The 18,951-nt window shown below is 36.2% G+C and overlaps 1 protein-coding gene across 2 annotated transcripts in view; it reads right to left on the bottom strand.

Moving 5' to 3' along the window:
* ADAM10 (ADAM metallopeptidase domain 10) overlaps positions 1-18,951 on the bottom strand; it is a 158,277-nt gene that overhangs the window by 103,478 nt on the left and 35,848 nt on the right. For both annotated transcript variants that reach the window (XM_063089440.1, XM_063089441.1), the window contains exon 2: positions 3,884-4,034. In XM_063089440.1, coding sequence (XP_062945510.1) covers positions 3,884-4,034 — 151 coding nt within the window. The remainder of the gene's footprint in view (positions 1-3,883; positions 4,035-18,951) is intronic.

Genomic DNA, 18,951 nt, shown 5'->3' with positions numbered 1-18,951 from the left:
ATATTTATTTTAATTTTCACATAGATCAATATAGGGCTACAGTGATATTCCATTATATTATACAGAACAAAGACTTAAACAATATTAAACTTGCATTTTACAAAAAATCCCATAAGCAAAATTCCTAATGAAATTATAGTATGTTAATATTACACAAGCATAAAATACATGACAGTTAATCCAGGAATGACAGAGTAAAATTTGTCATTTCTTAGTATCTAAGAAGAATAAGGGAAGAGAATCACAACGGACAGTCCCTGGTATATCACACACTTTCCCATGAACATAAGGAATGAGAGAAAACAATTTTTCTGCAGTTAGTACAAAAATCCTGCATCCCACAATATGATAAATCTGCCTAATACTTAGTGATTAAAAACAACTGCTAAAGAGGATGAGATATTCCAGAGTAAACAATATTTAAAGGGAATATCTATTTCCTAATGTTTTAGTACACTATATTAGCCATAAAATTAAGAATGCCATAAGCAACTGATATTTTACTTTTTCTGATTAAACTTTATAGTTAGAGCCAGTCCTAAACAAAAATAGTAGTTATGTACTTCCCCTGTCAGCAATTCAGGCTTATAAATGTTATACTCTCTTCATATTTCTTCATTCATTCATTCATTCATTCACCTTATATAACTTAAATGACCATCATCTATGTAAAAAAGGTGACTAAGACTCAGGCCCTGCACTTCAAGCCCACAAGGAACAGAGGAGATAGGCATGTATACAAGGTAATAATAAAATGTGATAAAGGCTGTATCTGACATACACATAACATTCCTAAGTGAGCAATCCCATTTATCAGAACTTATCCAACTGAAGTAATTTCTAAAATTTGGAAAGCTGATTCTTAATTTCTCAGCCAAGGTAAGAGATGTACCTACCCTAGTATCTATTATCAAAATATTTTAATATTCTAATGAGTATTATTGGAGTTTGTTTCAAAATATCTATCTTTTCTCAATAACTGTGGCACTGACTCAAATGGTACTTTTATTTTCAAACAACTTTAAACTTTATTTCAAGAGCAATAGCTTTTTATAAAATTCTTAAGAATGAACTTTAGGCTTGGAAAAATACAGACATTTCTTTAACATTAACATCTGTAAACTTGGTATGTAATACACTCTTTGTTATTTAGGAAACTTGGAAGCCAGGTTGAAAGAAGTTTATTTGTTCATGTGCTTAGAGATAAAATACACACACTGTGCTAGTACCCAAAATGTAAGTTCATAATTGTCTAAGCAAAGACCTTTTCAAGTATATTTTTCTTTGTATGTCTAAGTTGACTACACACTATTTAATGTATTCTGTAATTTATTAAATAAAGTTCACTGATGTGATTCTAGGAGGCTAAGGCCCACTATATATGAATGGCAGAAACAGACTCAAAATTTTTTGAAAGATGAAAAACAGATAACAAATCTAGCCCAATGCATAAGACTATATACATTTTATAGGCTGGGGTACAGCTAACTGTAACCCAAAGTCATCCCATAACTACATTCATAATAAATAGAAATAAGAATACAACATACAAAAATTTTTAAAAATAAAATATAAATTATTACAAAATGTTACTAACTAAATAATGAATAATTTGTATACAGATATAAATCCTGTTTGGAAAGGTTATAGTGCACCAAAACCAGTACTTGTTATATGGCAGAAGAAGAGGAGAGACCTAGCAGGAAGTCTGAATTACACTATTCCAGTCATTTTTCAGGCCCATTTCAAGGAAAGGGAGAAATAAGACCATCAGACCATCACAGTTTTAGCTAAGATGTGTTAAAAGTTAATTAAAGTGACCATGTTTTAGGGCACACAATGTGAACATACAATAATTGAGAAAACAAACTATCTGAAATTGGATCAATTGTAGAAATGTAGTATGTCCAAATGGTTAATTAAACAGATTTCTGTTAAAAATACCCTAAGATGACCAATATACATGAGACCACTCAGCGTAAGATTTCCTGGTGCTTTGCTCAGAGCCTCAGCCAGAAGTTCTCCCTCTTTTGAGTACCTATAGCATTTTATCTGTAAAGCACCATTATCATATTTGCCTGTTATACAATGACTTATACACATATTACTGCTCCTATTAGATCTTTGTTTGATTTATGTTTCTATCACCCACAGCCTAAACTAGGTAACTTCTAACTAGTGGTCAATAAATATTTTTTGAATGACTAAATAACAGCATGCTCACTCATGCGTATGTGCTCTCTCTCTCACTCATACACACACAGAAGAACTACAGATTTGGTTCAGCTACACACTCAACATGAATTATGTGACAGATCTAACAAAAATCTAATGATATAACAGAAATGTGGTATCCAATTCAAAGGCAACTAGAATCTTGACTTTTCCTTATGGCAATTAAACCATATTTAGAATATAATATTAAGTATATTTTGAGATGGCCACTAAAAACTGAGGAAGGCTGATGATTGCTTATTATTTCATGATACTAATAAAGAATGAGTAAGTTTAAAATATCTGAAGTCAAGGGTCATAAAAACTTACATGAATTGCTACCACTCAAATTTTTATCTATAAGATCCTGAAATGAATCTTTTTCTCTCCTTCAAATCAAGGTGGGAGATTTTATAACTTGGAAATACTTTTTTTCAACAATGATCACTTCTTTTGTAATACGCAGAATACATTAATTTAAGGAATATATTTATTTCCACGTGCAAAATACTTTAAGTTTCACAGGATTCCCAATTATCTGATTTTTTCATCCATTAAAATTTTTCTTAAGCACCTGTACTATATGTGCAATATAATGGACAATACTAAATAATGACCAGGGTGCCTGCCTGGGAGCAACAAAAAGCACAGTTATAGAAGAATAAATAAGAAATACCCACATGAAATGGAAGAGTGCACAAACCAAATGCCAATGGTAAAGATAAGTAATTTAAAAGTTCAGAGAAATGGGTAAAGTGCCTAAGCGGCAGAAGTTAAATTGTGTATTAAAAGATGATCAGGATTTAAGATAAATGACACAAACAACAAAATGTACATGGTTTATTTAGCGAACACTCAGATCATTCTGGGTGAAAAAGACATTTGATGCTGGGAAGTGGAATAAAGTAAGTTTGGAGTAACAGATGAGGATTAATTTACAGAGAAACTTTAGAGCCAAATTAAGAAATCTGGGTAACAATCCTTAATTTAAGACTTTAGAGCAATAAACTGACATGCAAAAGAAAGCATTTAGGGAACTGTCATCTTGTAACAGTATATAGCTTTAACGATAAACAGAGCAGAAGCTGGGAAACCTATTAGGAAGTGAATAATATCGATCTCAATCATGGTTATGTTTATAGAAAGAAATACAAAAGGAATAGATTTACTAAGTACAGCAGGCAAGACAGTGTCTGATAAAGATTTCAAAGATTTTGTATGTAAGTACCCCAAACAGATAGAAAAAAAAATGAGGTTTTGATAAAATTGAGTTAATAAGAAATTAAATGACTTATTCAATAAAATACAATTAGTTACCTTCACTGCTGGTACCAGAAGATAGATACAATGACCATAAAACATAAAAAAAAATAAAATAAAATAACAAAAAACGGTGTACAGAGTCTTCTTTAAAGACATATCTTCTAGTAACATAAAAGAGGATCTGATTCATAAACTTTAAAAACATTTAAATTTAACAGTTTCCTTAATATAAAAGGGCAATCCATTTTAAAAGAAAACATTTTTTAAAGTGTATACCGAATTCCAGTGGAAGCTGAATTTCCAAATGGGGACCTTTCCATTAGAGAAAAAAATGAAGGGTACAAATTTCTTCTTTTAACTTAGATTGAATATAGGGGACTTCAGACACAGCAATAAATTTACTCACCTTCCATGGGCATGGAAATCTAGACGTAAAAACTGGTCCTCGTGTGAGACTGCTCTTTTGGCACGCTGATGTTTTTGGTGTAATGAATCCACATTGTAAGATAATCCTTCATAATGTCTAATGTACTTATTTAAAGGATTCCCATACTGACCTATAAAAAATATACAACAGTCCAAATTAGTATCATCTTGAAAGCCCCTTTCAGTTCTAACATGATTCCATGATAATTCAAATATCTCCAAATATGTATAAAATAATTCTCACTAATCCCAGTACTAATATTATGAATCACCCACTAATATTTTCACAGTTTTTTTTTTACAACTCATTATAATAATAATTTCAACCATACACAAAAGTTTGGATGTTAGTGGTAGGTTTGTTTTAGATGTCCTTTATCAGGTTGAGGAACTTCCCTTCTATTCATACTTTGCAGATGAAAACTATGAGAAACAGATGCTGATTTTTGTCATGTGCTGTTTCTGCATCTAGTAAGATAAACAAATAAGTTTTTTGGTTTGGTTTATTAATACGAATTAAATTGATTGATTTTTGAATGTTAAACCAACCTTACATTCCTGAGATAAACACCACTTGCTCATATCTTTGGATTTAATTTGCTGTAATTTTGTTTAGATTTTTTGTTATCTATGTTCATGAAAGACATTGATCTATTATTTTCATTTCTCATACTATCATTGTCATGTTTTGATATCAGGATAAAAAATGAGTTTGAGAAGTATTACCTCTTCTTCAATTTTCCAAACAAGTTGATGTAGAATTGGCATTATTTCCTCCTCGAATATTTAACAGAATTCACTAGTGAAACTACATTGGCATGGAGTTCATTGTGGAAAGGCTTTTAACTACGATTTCAATTTCTTAAATAGATAAAGAGCTATTCAGGTTATCTATTTCTACTTAAGTAGACTTTAGTAGGAATTTGTCCATTTCACCCAAGTTGTTGAATTTATGAAAACAAAGTTGTTCATGGTATTTCCTTATTATACTGTTTATTTCATTAAAATTTGTAGCGATGTCACCTCTCTCACTCCTGATATAGGTAATGTATATCTTCTCTCTTTTGTTCCTAATCAGGATAGCTAGAGATTTATCAACTTTATTATCAAACTTTGAGTCCCTTTGATTTTTCCTCCTTATTTTTGTTTCTATTTTATTGATTTTCACTTTGATATTTATTCTTTCCTTCTGCTGACCTATGGTTTAATTTGCTCTTTTTTTAGTTCCATAAGGTAAGGCCATCAGTTTAAGACCTTTCTTCTTTTCTAACATATGTTTTTAGCGTTATAAATTTCCTCTAAGTACTGCTTTAGCAGCAGCCCACAAATTCTGTTTCGTTGGTTTTACTTTCAGGCAAACATATTTTCTAATTTCCTCTTTGATTTCTTTTTTCATCAATGTGTTATTTAAAAGTATGTTAATTAATTCCCAAGTATTAAGGATTTTTCCAGATATATTTCTGTTATTGACTTCTAATTTAATTCCTTTATAGCCAGACAACATACTTTACATGATGCTAATCCTTTTAAATACGTTGAAATTTCTTTCATGACTTAGAATATGGTCTATCTTTAAAAATGTTTCATGTATACTTGAAAAAATTTGTATTCTGGGACATCTGGGAAGATGGCAAGCTAGAGGTGCCCGGGGCATTTTCCTCCCACAGAAGAATATCAAAACAGGCCCAATGCCACCACCACCGCAGTCACCGGAGCCACTGTCCACCCCCTAGAACTGCTGCTCATCACAAAGCAGCTCCCAGCAGTGGCCTGTCGCTGCAGCCACAGACTATGCAGAAGGGAAGGAGGCGGCTGCAACAACTGCCACCTTGCCACCACCATAAGTTAAACTCACTGCCATGAAGGACACTGCAGATGCAACAGAGATGGCACTGCTACTGCCATGAGAGAACCCTGCTGCTGATAAGGACACAGTCAAGGACAATGCAGATGCCAGGGAGGCAGTTGCAGCCACCACCTTGAGGTAACCTCACTGTTGCCAAGGACACTGCAGACACAAGGGACGTACTTGAAGCTGCCAGCACAGCTGCTGCCTTCACAAGGTAACCTCATTGACCGTGTGGACATCACAGACACAACAGAGGCTGTTGCATGCCCCTGCCGCCCCCATGAGGCAACCCTACTGCAAGTGCGGACACTGCAGACACAAGGGAAGCAGTTGCAGCTGCCAGCGCCCCTGCTTCCCCCACAAAGTAACCCCACTGCTGCCAAAGACTCAGCAGACACCAGAGAGGCAGGCGCAGCCACCAGCGCCACTGCTGCCAACACCGCTGCTGCCACTGCACACGATGTAGCTGCATGGGCTGCCACTGTGGATACCAAAGCCAAATAGGTGCTTGCTGCAACCACCAACACTGCTGTTGCTGCCACCATTAGGCAGCCACCATCGTCATGTGAGCAGCCCACTGCTGCTGAAGCCACCACTGACACATGGATAGCTCACCAAAACCACCTCCAGAACCATCACCACTGCAAGGATATTCTGCTATCAAAGGAGCAGCCACAGCAGCCACTGTCACAGAGTACATGGACAACCAACCACTTAACTGCATTGACACAGGAGGCTCACCAGCAGATTCCAGAGGAGGAGAATAACAGAAGAAGCAACTCCTCTACCAGATGATGAGACATCAACGTAGAGATCCCAGAAATACAAAAAAAAACAATAAAATATGAGTCCACCAAAGGAATACAATAACTCTCAAGTGCCAGACCCCAGAGAGGAGGAAACCCTAAAAATGACATTAAAAAGAAAAAAAGCTTAAGCAGTAGACTAGAGCAAGCAGAAGAAAGAATTTCTGATCTTGAAGACAATATTTTCAAAATAACTCACAAAGACAAAAAAAAAAGAATTTTGAAAAAGGAGGAAAATCTAAGAGAGATAGCAGACAACCTTAACAGCACAAACAGCCAAATAATGGGAGCTCTGAAAGGGGAGGAGAAAGGAAAAAGCACTGAAAAGCTATTCAATGAAATGTTAGTGGAAAACATCCCAGGTATAAGGAGACAAAGACCTTCAGATCCAGGAGGCTCAATGACTGCCAAAGAAATTCAATCCAAAAATGTCCTCTCCAAGACACATTACAGTCAAACTAGAAAAACTCAAAGATAAAGAGAGAATCTTAAAAACAGCAAGAGAAAAGTGTCAAGTCACATGTAAGGGAGTCACCACCAGACTATCAGCAGACTTTTCAACAGAAACTTTACAGGTCAAAAAGAAAGGAATGATAATATTCGAAACATTAAAAGAAAAATACTGCCAGCAAAGACTATTATACAAAGGAAGGCACCCTTCAGAAGTGAGGAAGAAATAGTCTATTTCCCAGACAAACAACAAGTGTGGGAGTACACCACCACACGACAAGCACTACAAGAAATCCTCAAAGGAGTCCTGCATGTGGAATCCAAACAACGATAATCATTACCATGAATACACAAGAAAAAACAAAACCCCACTAATAGAATAAAAAGGCAAATGAGAAAGAGAAAGAAACTGTATATTACCTCCAAAAACCAACAAACACCAAAGACAAACAATAAAAGGGAAAGAAAAAAAGATATTTAAGACATCTGAATGAAAATCTATAAAATGCCAGCAATAAGACAATACCTTTCAGTAATAACCCTAAAAGCAAATGGTTAAATTCCCCATTCAAAACACACAGACTGGTTGACTAAATTAAAAAGCTAGACTCAACTAAATGTTGTCTACAAGACACTCATCTCTCCTATAAAGACACACACAGACTAAGAGTGAAAGGATGAAAAAAGATCTACCACAAAAATGGAAATTAAAAATGAGGAGTAGCTATTCTCATAGAGGATAAAACAGACTTTAAGCCAAAAACTATAAAAAGAAAGAAAGAAGGCCTCTATATAATGATAAAGGAATCTATATAGGAAGAAAACATAATGATCATAAATATATATGCACCCAACATCAGAGCACCAACATATATAAAGCAAACATTATTAGACCTAAGAGATAGACCTAAATACAATAAGAGTTCGGGACCTAAACACCACTCTCTCAACATTGGACAGATCATCTAGGCAACAAATCAACAGAGAAACACAGGATTTAAACACATTTTAGATCAACCAGACTTGGCAGACAACTAAGGAATATGTCATCCAACAATCACGGAATATCCATTCTTGTCATCTGCAAATGGAACATTCTCTTGGACAGACCACATATAAGGTCAAAAATCAAGCCTCAAATTTTTTAAAAAATTGAAATCATTTCAAGTATCTTCACAGACTACAATGAATTAAAACTAGAAATCAATAAGAAACAAAATGCTGGGCCGAGCCCGTGGCGCACTCGGGAGAGTGCGGCGCTGGGAGCACAGCGACGCTCCCGCCGCGGGTTCAGATCCTATATAGGAATGGCTGGTGCACTCACTGGCTGAGTGCCGGTCACGAAAAAGACAAAAAAAAAAAAAAGAAAGAAAGAAAGAAACAAAATGCTGTAAACTTTACAAACACATGGAAAGTAAACAACATTCTCCTGAACAACCTATGGGTCCAGGAAGAAATTAAACAGGAAATAAAAAATTTCTTGAAACTAATGAATATAAACACACATGAAACCAAAACCTGTGGGATGCTGCAAAAGCAGTACTAAGAGGGAAGTTTATTGCAATAAATGCTTACATCAAAAGAACAAAAAGATTTCAAATAAACAACCCAACACTACACCCCAAAGAACTAGAAAAACATGAACAATCCAATCCCAAATTAGCAGACAAAAAGAAATAATTAAGATCTGAGTGGAATTAAATCAAACAGAAACCCAAAAAATAATACAAAATATCAATGAAACAAAAAGGTGGTTATTCAAGAAGATAAACAAAACAGACAAACCATTAGGTAGCTTAATAAAAAGAAATAAGAGAGAAGACCCAAATAACAAAAATTAGACATGAAAAAGGAAACATTACAACTGATAACAAAGATATACAAAAAATCATTAGAGACTATTATAAACAACTATATTCCAACAAATTTGAAAACCTGGAAGAAACAGATAAATTTCTGGACACATAGAAACTAACAAGACTGAGCCAAGAAGAAACGGAAAACCTGAACAGACTAATAACAAGCAACAAGACTGAAGCAGTAATCAGCAGTCTCTAAACAAAGAAAAACCCAGGACCAGATGGTTTTACTGCTAAATTCTACCAAACCTTTAAAGAGGCATTAATTCTCTTCAAACTATTCTAAATAATTGAAACAGAGGCTAGGGCCGGCCCATGGCTCACTCGGTAGAGTGCGGTGCTGATAACACCAAGGCCACGGGTTCGGATCCTATATAGGGATGGCCGGATTGCTCACTGGCTGAGCATGGTGCTGACAACACCAAGCCAAGGGTTGAGATCCCCTTACCGGTCATCTTTTTAAAAAAAAAAAAAAAAAGAAACAGAGGCTATTCTCCCAAACTCATTTAATGATGCCAGCTTCACCCTGATACCAAAACCAGACAAACACAGAACATAAAAAGAAAACTATAGGCCAATATCTTTGATGAACATAGAAGTAAAAATCCTCAATAAAGTATTAGCAAATAGAATACAGCAACATGTCAAAAAAATTATACATCGTAATCAAGTGGGATTCATCCCAGAGACACAAGGATGGTTCAACACAGGCAAGCCAATAAATGTAATACACCACATCAACAAAATCAAGGACAAACATCGTATGACTACCTCAATAGATGCAGAAAAAGCATGTGACAAAATTCAACATTCTTCCATAATAAAGACTCTCAGGAAATTAGTTATAGAAGGAAAGTATCTCAACACAATAAAAATCCATACATGACAAACCCACTGCCAATAGCATCCTAAATGGGGAACAAGAACAGGAACAAGACAAGTATGCCCACTCTCATCAGTCCTATTTAACATAGTATTAGAAGTACTAGCCAGAGCAATCAGGCAAGAGAAAGAAATAAAAGGCATCCACATTGGAAAAGATGAAATCAAATTGTCCCCTTTGCAGATGACATGAGCCTATATAGAGAAAAGCGTAAAGACTCTGAAAAAAAAAACCACTTACAGTTGATAAACAATTTCAGTAAAGTTGCAAAATACCAAATTGATATGCAAAAATCAGTAGCATTTTTATACAGCAACAACAAACTAGCAGAAAAAGAATCAAGAAAGCTAGCCCATTTACAATAGTCACCAAAAAAATAAAATATCTAGGAATCAATTTAACCAAGGAGGTGAAAGATCTATACAATGAGAACTACGAATCATTGTTGAAAGAAATTAAAGAGGACACAAAAATATGGAAAGACATTCCATGCTCCTGGATTGGAAGAATTAACATTGTGAAAATGTCCATATTATGCAAAGCAATCTACAGATTCAATGCAATTCCTATAAAAATACCAATGACATTCTTCACAGAAATAGAAAAACAATCTGAATATTCATATGGAATAACAAAAGACCCTGAATAGCCAAAGCAATCCTGAGTAAAAAAAAAAAATAAAGCCAGAAGCACAAAACTACCCATCTTCAAATTATACTACAATGCTATACTAAACAAAACAGCATAGTAGTGACACAAAAAGACACTTGGACCAGTGGAATAGAACAGAGAACCCAGAAATCAACCCACATATTTACAGACAACTGATCTTTGAAAAAGGCACCAAGAACACACATTGGGGAAAAGACCACCTCTTCAATAAATGGTGCTGGGAAAACTGTACAGCCATATGTAGAAGAGTGAAACTAAATCCATACCTCTCACCATATACCAAAGTCAACTCAAAATGGATTAAAGACTTAAATATAAGATCTGAAACTATAAAACTTCTAAAAGATAACATAGGGGAAACACTGGAGGAAGTAGGACTGGGCAAAGACTTTATGCATATGACTCCAAACACACAGGCAACAAAAGGAAAAATAAAGAAATAGGACTATATCAAACTAAAAAGCGTCTACACAGCAAAAGAAACAACAGAGCAAAAAGACAACCTATGGATGGGAGAAAATATGTGCAAACTATGCATCTGACAAAGAACTAATATCTAGAATATAAAAGGACCTCAAACAATTTAACAATAAAAAAACAACCCAATTAAAAAATGGGCAAAGGAGCTGAATAGGCATTTCTCAAAAGAAGATATACGAATGGACAACAGACCCATGAAAAAATGCTCAGCATCACTCAGAATCAAGGAAATGCAAATCAAAACCACATTGAGATATCATCTTATCCCAGTTAGACTGGCTATTAACAAAAAGACAGAAAATGACAAATGCTGGTGAGGGTATGGAGAAAGAGGAACTCTCCTACACTGTTGGTGGGACTGTAAACTGGTGCAGCCATTATGGAAAACAGTATGAAGATTCCTCAAACAACTATACAAAGAACTACCATACAATCTAGCTATTCCACTGCTGGGTATATACCCAAAGGACTGGAAATCATTATGCTGAAGGCATACATGCACCCCCATATTTATCACAGCTCTATTTACAATAGACAAGAGTTGGAACCAACCTAAATGTCCACTGTCAGACAACTGGACAATGAAAACATGGTAAATATAAACAATAGAACATACTCCACCATAAAAAAAGAATAGAATATTGCCACTTACAGCAACATGGATGAACTTAGAGAAAATCTTGTTAAGTGAAATAAGCCAGGCACAGAAAGAGAAATACTGCATGTCCTCACTCATTAGTGGGAGCTAAAAACTGAACAAATAAATAAGAAAGAAAAATACAATAATCACAATAATATGTTTAACTTTCAAAAGGAGAGAACAGAACTGAGATTACCAAAGGTGAGAAAGGGAGAGGGAGATTGGGTAATGGAAGAATTGGTGAAGGGACACATAAAACGATTACACTGCATAATGTTTAATATACTAATTATCCTGATTTGAGCATGACATATTGCACATAAGTACTGATATTCAACTCTGTACCCCACAGATATGTACAACCGACTATGTTACAATAATAAAGTAAATTTCTAAAAAAGAAAAAATATGTATTCTGCTGTTGGGTGAGTGTTCTAGAAATGTCAATCTCTACTCTTATTGGTGGAGTGCCTTACAAATATCAATTAGGTCAAGTTGGTGAACAATGTCGTTCCAGCATTCTACATCCTTACTGACTTTCTACCTGTTCTATTGTTGAGAAAGGGATCTATTTCTCCTTACAATTCTTTGTTTCAGATATTTTTAAAGCTGTTATTACCTACATAAATTTTTATGATTATTATGCCTTTTGGATATATTCACTCTTTTATCATTACCAAATGGCCTTTATCTACTGTAATATTCTATGCTCTAAAATCTACCTTGTCTAATATTAATATAGGCATTCCATCCTTTTTTTCCTATCGAATACCATCATATGCCTTTTTTCATCCTTTTACTTTAACCTATTTGTGCTTTTATATTTAAAGTGAGATCCTTGTAGACAGCATATAGTTGGGTCTGGCTTTACTCAGTCTGACAATCTCTGCCTTTTAATTGGGGTGTTTAGACCATTTATATTTAAAGTGGTTACTCATGTGGTTAGGTTTGAGTTTACCAGCTTGTTATTTATTTTCTAATTGTCTTATCCGTTAATTTTTCCCTTTTCCTTCCATTTTCTTCCTTCTTCTGGACTAATTATTTTTTATTCTATTTTATTTCTTCATTGGCTTATTAGCTACAACCCTTTGGCTATTTTTAGTGGTTGCTTTAGGATTTATATATATAACAGTATTCATCTTTAACTTATCCCAGCCTACTTTCGTGTGTAATATAAGAACCTGACATTAGTATACAGGCATACCCCATTTTATTATACTTCACTTTATTGTGCTTTGCAGATGATGTTTTTTGTTTGTCTGTTTGTTTTACAAATTGAAGGTTTGTGGCAACCCTTCATCAAACAAGTATATCAGTGCTATTTTTCTAACAGTATGTGTTCACTTTGTGTCTCTGTCCCACTTCTGGTAATTCTTACAATATTTCAGATGTTTTCATTATTATTATATCTGCTATATTATATCTATTATTATATCAGTAATCAGTGATCTTTGATGTTATTATTATAATTGTTTGGGGGCACCATAAACCTTACTGATATACCACAGCAAACTTAATAAATGTGTGTGTTCTGCCTGCTCCCCCAACCAATGTTCTTCCATCTCTCTTTCTCTCCTCAGGCCTCCCTATCCCTGAGACACAACAATATTGAAATTAGGCTAGTTAATAACCCTACAATGGCCTCTAAGTGTTCAAGTGAAAGGAAGAGTTACCATCACTCACTAAAAATCAAAAGCTAGAAGTGATTAAGCTCAGTGAGGATGGCATGTCAAAAGTCAAGACAGGCTGAAAGCTAGGCCTCTTGCACCAAACGGTCAAGTTGTTAATGCAAAGGAAAAGTTCTCAAAGGAAATTGAAAGTGCTACTCCAGTGAACACACAAATAAGAAAGCAAAACAGCCTTACTGGTGATACAGAGATAGTATTTGTGGTCTGGATAGAAGATCAAATCAGCCATAACATTCCCTTAAGCCAAAGACCTAACTCTCTCCAAGTCTATGAAGGCTGAGAGAGGTGAGGAAGTTGCAGAAAAAAAGTTTGAAGCTAGAAGAGATTGGTTCAAGAGGCTTAAAGAAAGATGTCATTTCTGTAACATAAAACTGCAAGGTGAAGCAGCAAGTGTTAACATAGAAACTGCAGCAAGTTATGCAGAAGATCACTGATGAAGACAGCTACACTAAACATCTTCTGTGCAGACAAAACAGCCTTCTGTTGGAAGAAGATGCCATCTAGGACTTTCACAGCTAGAGAGGGGAACTCAATGCCTGGCTTCAAACCTTCAAAGAACAAGCTCTTTTGTTAAGGGGCTAATGCAGCTGGTGAATTTAAGTTGAAACCAATGCTCATTTACTGTTCTGAAAATCCTAAGACCTTTAAGAATTATGCTAAATCTACTCCTCCTGTGCTCTATAAAAGAAACAACAAAACCTGGATGACAGCATATCTGCTTACAGTATGGTTTACCAAATATTTTAAGCCCATTGTTGAGACCTACTGCTCAGGAAAAAAATCCCTTTCAAAATATTACTGCTCACCCTGGTAATATTTCAAAATATTACCTGGTCACCCAAGAGTTCTGATTGAGATGTTCTAGGAGATTAACACTGTTTTCGTGCCTGAAAAACAACATCCATTCTGCAGCCCATGGATCAAGAAGTAATTCTGACTTTCAAATCTTATTATTTAAGAAACACATTTCATAAGGCTATAGCTGCAACAGACAATGATTCCTTCTGGGAAGGATTCAACCATTCTAGCTGCTATTAAGAACATTTGTGATTCATGGGAGGAAGTCAAAATACCAACATTAACAGGAGTTTGGAAGAAGTTGATTTAGCCCTCAGAGATGAATTTGAGGGGTCCAAAACTTCAGCAGAGGAAGTAAATGCAGATGTGGTGGAAAAAGAAAGAACTAGAATTAGAATTGGAGCCTGAAGATGTGACTGGATTGTAGAAGTTGCTTCTTATGGATGAGCAAAGAAAATGGTTTCTTGAGATGGAATCTACTACTGGTGACGATGCTGTGAACATTGTTGAAATGACAGGAAAAGATATAGAATATTACATAAAAGCTTAGTTGATAAAGTAGCAGCAGGGTTTGCGAGGATTAACTCCAATTTTGAAAGAAGTTCTATTATGAGTAAAATGCTATCAAATAGCATTGCATGCTACAGAGAAATCCTTTGCAAAAGGAAGAGTCAATCAATGTTACAAACTTAACCACTGTCTTATTTTAAGAAATTGCCACAGCCACCTCAACCTTCAGCAACCACCACCCCAATCAGTCAGCAGCCATCAACAGTGAGGCAAGACATTTTACCAGCAAAAAGATTACGACTTGCTGAAGGCTCAGATGATCATTAGCACTGTTTAGCACTAAAGTATTTCTTAATTATGTACATCTTTTTTAGACATAATGCTATTGCTCACTTAGACTACAGTATAGTGTAAACATAATCTTTACATGCTCTGGGAAACCAAAACATTCGTGTGACTCACTTTATTGCAATATTTGCTTTATTGTGGTAGTCTGGAACTGAACGCACAACTTCTTCAAGCATGCCTGTACTTCCAATTCTCTTCTCGTGGCCTTTAAGCTACTGCTTTCATACACTTTACTTACATATAACTTATAAATTTCATAATACATTTTTTTGGTTAAAATAGAAAACTTTCTTTTAAAGAGATTTAAATAATAAGAAAAATATCTTCTATATTTGTCATTTCCAGTGCTCTTCATTCCTTTGTGTGGATCCATATTTCAATTTGTTATTTTCCTTCTACCTGGATGACTTCCAACATTTCTTCCACTGATGAGAAATTTTTCCAGCTTCTTTGTGTCTAAAAAGGTCTTTGTTTTGTCATCTTTTTTGAAAATATTTTCACTCGGCATAGAATTCTAGGTTGACAGGTTTGGGTTTTTGTTTTTTTCATTAAGTACTTTTAAAATGTTGCTCCACTGACTTTTATTTATACTCTTTATAAAATCTACTGTCATCCTTATCTTTGTTCCTCTGAATGAAACATGTCTTTTCCCCTAAGGATGCTTTTAAGATTTTCCTCTTTATTACTAGCTTTGAGCAATTGATTATGATGTGTTTTCTTCTTCATATTCCTTAAGCTTTGGTTTCAGTAAACTTCTTAGATTTGTGAGTTTATAGGGTGTTTTCCAACTACTATTTCTTCAAACTATTTTCTAACTCTCCTCACTCTCCCCAACCCCCACCCAATTATAAATAAATTAGGCTACTTGACATTTTCCCACAGTCAACAAATGGTCTTTTCATATTTTCAAAAAATTCTTTCTCTCTGTTTCATGTTGAATAGTTTCTATTGCTATCTCTTCTACTTCACTAATATTCTGCAATGTCTAATCTGTCATTAATGTAATCCAGCATACTTTCCACTGAAAACATCATTTTCATCTCTAGAAATTAGATTTGAATCTGTTTTCTATGTCTTCACTTAACTTTTTAAACAAATGAAATACACATAACTAAATCTTTTAATGTTCTTGTCTGCTAATTAAATAGCTGTATCAGTTCTTGTTTGGTTCCAATTGATTGTTTATTCTTCTCTTTGTGAGTTGTGTTTTCCTGCTTCGTTACATGTCTCATAATCTTTGAATGGATGCCAGACATTGTGAATTTTACCTTGTTGGGTGTGGGACACTTTTTGTATTCTTCTATTCTTGAGCTTTGGTCTGGAACAAAGTAAAGTTACTCGGAAATGGTTTGATCCACTTGGGTTTATGATTTGTTAGGCAGGTCTGGAGCAGTGCTCAGTCTAGGGCTAATCATTTCCTACCTCTGAGGCAAGACCAATCTTAGTAGTCTACCAATTGCTCCCTGACTTATCTGGCTAGTAAGAATAGACACTATTTCCAGCACTATTTGAGAACACTGTGCACTGTTCTATCTGATCTTTTGGGATGATTCTTTTCCTAACCTCAGGTTGTTTCCTCATATGTATGTGCTGATCAGTACTTTGCTGAACACTCAAGGGAAACCCTCTGCAGATTTCAGGGATTCACTGTGCCACTCTCTTCACTCTGATATTCTGTCTGTGAATTCCAGCACTTTGGTTTCCCTTGACTCTCAGCTCCATCTCAACTCAGGGAGTTCACTGGCCTCCACCTAGGTTCTCTCTCATAGCACCACACCCAGGAAATTCTCTCGAGGCAGAAAGCTGCCCGAATCATGTGGCTTGTCTTATTTGTTTCCCCTCTCTCATCCTTTCACTGCCTGATGACCACTGCCTTAAAAAACATTGTTTCTCTGGGTTTTCCCTGGTTTTCTTATTTTTTTCAGGCAGGAAGGTAAATCTGGTCCTGTTTCTCCATCTTCACCAGAAGCAGAAGTTAAAAAAATAAATAAATAAAGCCATGATTCATTAACAAATCAAATAAGATGTCTTCCTAAAGAAAATTGCCGTCTTTTATAAAACAAAACAAACTTTTTAAAAACTGTAATGGTTCACCTACTGTACTGCTTAAAGCCTAAACGTTCTACCACTAAATTTTCTGTTTATGTAGTTAGTATCTATTCACTAAATGATTAAGAGCATAAACTGAAATCAAATTATCTGGGTTTAAGTTCTGGAGATAAGTTGTACAACATGAAAGGGATGGCCCGGAGTCGCAAAGAATTACACCGAGAGACAGATACTCAGCCAGAATGTATACTGGAGGGCTTCAGGGGCGAGCGGGTGAGCTGTCCTCTCAAAGTGGGAGCAGCCGCATGCAGAACTAGGGAGTGCCTTATATATCTTAATAGGTTGAGCTGTTTCATTGCCATTGGACGAGAGGACCAAGCAAGAGTTTAAGCTGAACTGGGACTTTCCTATAGGTGGGGAAAATCATGCGCGTGGGAAGGTGATGTGGTGGTGAGGGAGAAGGGGGTGGGGGGTCTTTTGTGGTTCTCGGAAAATGTGAAACTTTCCACAGCCATTTTGGGTGTTCTTCCTGTTCACCTGCCACCACTTTAGACTGACATTGGTCATAACATAATTGGCTAACATTCCCCCTCTTTGATTTTAGATTGGAAAATGGGCGTTGCCGTTGTATCTGGCTGCTTTTTGCTGAATGGGGGTGAAGGAGGGGACAGTATGGGGAGAAAAGGGGGAGTACAGTTAACCAAACATAAGGAGTATAAGGCCATACAGCCAGGCACTGAAAGTTCTGATTTTTGCTGGCAAGAGGGTGGAGAACGTTCCTTGGAGCCACAGGTTGCCAAGTCCCTCGAACACATCCTTGGCCTGATGGATGTTAGGGAGCAAACAACTGTTCTCCTGAAGGGCACGGAGGAAAGATAGGAGACGTGTCATTATTATTTGGCAGTGGCAAGTATTTCTTGAGGATAAGCTGATTGGCAGAAACCCGAGACACCTTGCAAATCCGTTCCTGAATGAAGGATTTGTTTCTGTGTTTGGATATAACGAGTCTGGTTGTGGAGAACAAAAAAAACTTGAGGGGTGACCCATGTGTAAACTTTATAAATGTTAAGTGAAGCGACGGGATAGGAATTAAAGGGCCATTTGTATAATTTGGCCTTAACGCTGGTGACCCACGGGAATTCCAGGGACTGGGGATACTTAGAAAATATTTGGACAGTCCATCACTGGTGAGGCGGTGCCTGGATTGTAATGCGTCCCCAGTATTTAGCTGGGAGGTGTGTATTTTGCAATAATTAAGGACAACCTCCGTTGGTTTGGATCCAATAATGACAGCAGTTGTATTTAATTTGGATATAAATGAAACAGATAGCCTGGTTGGAAAAATCCCCTAGGGGCGGAATGGAAAGAGGAAAAGGTAAAATTAATAGAGGCCTGTCATCCTTGTGGCTGGCAGTTGGTGGTGGCAAGGACTTGGGCACAAGAGCCCCCAGATTCCACCAAATAAAATAAATCTGTGTTGGGGGTGGCGGGGCTGAAAAACAGAAGTAGGGCCAAACGGGAAAAAGCCAGGCCTCAATGCATGTTGTTTGAAAGACTTATGTGCAATAAAATGAAGGAAGAAAGAGGAATAATTACTTAGGGATTGGGGGGAGGGCAGGCATGCAGGATATATGAAGCCTTACAGGATTGGTGAGAGAAATGGAACAAGTGAGCTTGTGGGAACGACCTGAGTGGTGAGGCTCCGTTCCATGGTTAGGTGACCTGGCTGGCTTTAACCTGGAGATATGAATCCACGAGGTTACTTTTCCTGGGGCTTTTTCCAGCTGGGCAGCTGTAGGTGTACAAAGAATAACTTTAAAATGTTCTTCCTGCTTTGGGGTTAAGGTACCCCTGTTGACATGGGGGGAGAAGTATACCCAATCTCCAGGGGTTAAAGGGAAAGAAACATGAGACCTGGATGGGTTAGGTAAAAGGGATTCCTGGTGTTTCCGAAGTTTGGAGCGGATGAAAGAAAGGCGGGATAGGTGAGGTGCTCTGGCAATGGGCCGGAGGAAG

This window comes from Cynocephalus volans, chromosome 3 (genome assembly GCF_027409185.1).
Source record: "Cynocephalus volans isolate mCynVol1 chromosome 3, mCynVol1.pri, whole genome shotgun sequence".
NCBI classification, from domain to species: Eukaryota; Metazoa; Chordata; class Mammalia; order Dermoptera; family Cynocephalidae; genus Cynocephalus; species Cynocephalus volans.
This window is presented reverse-complemented; position numbering and strand designations above follow the sequence as displayed.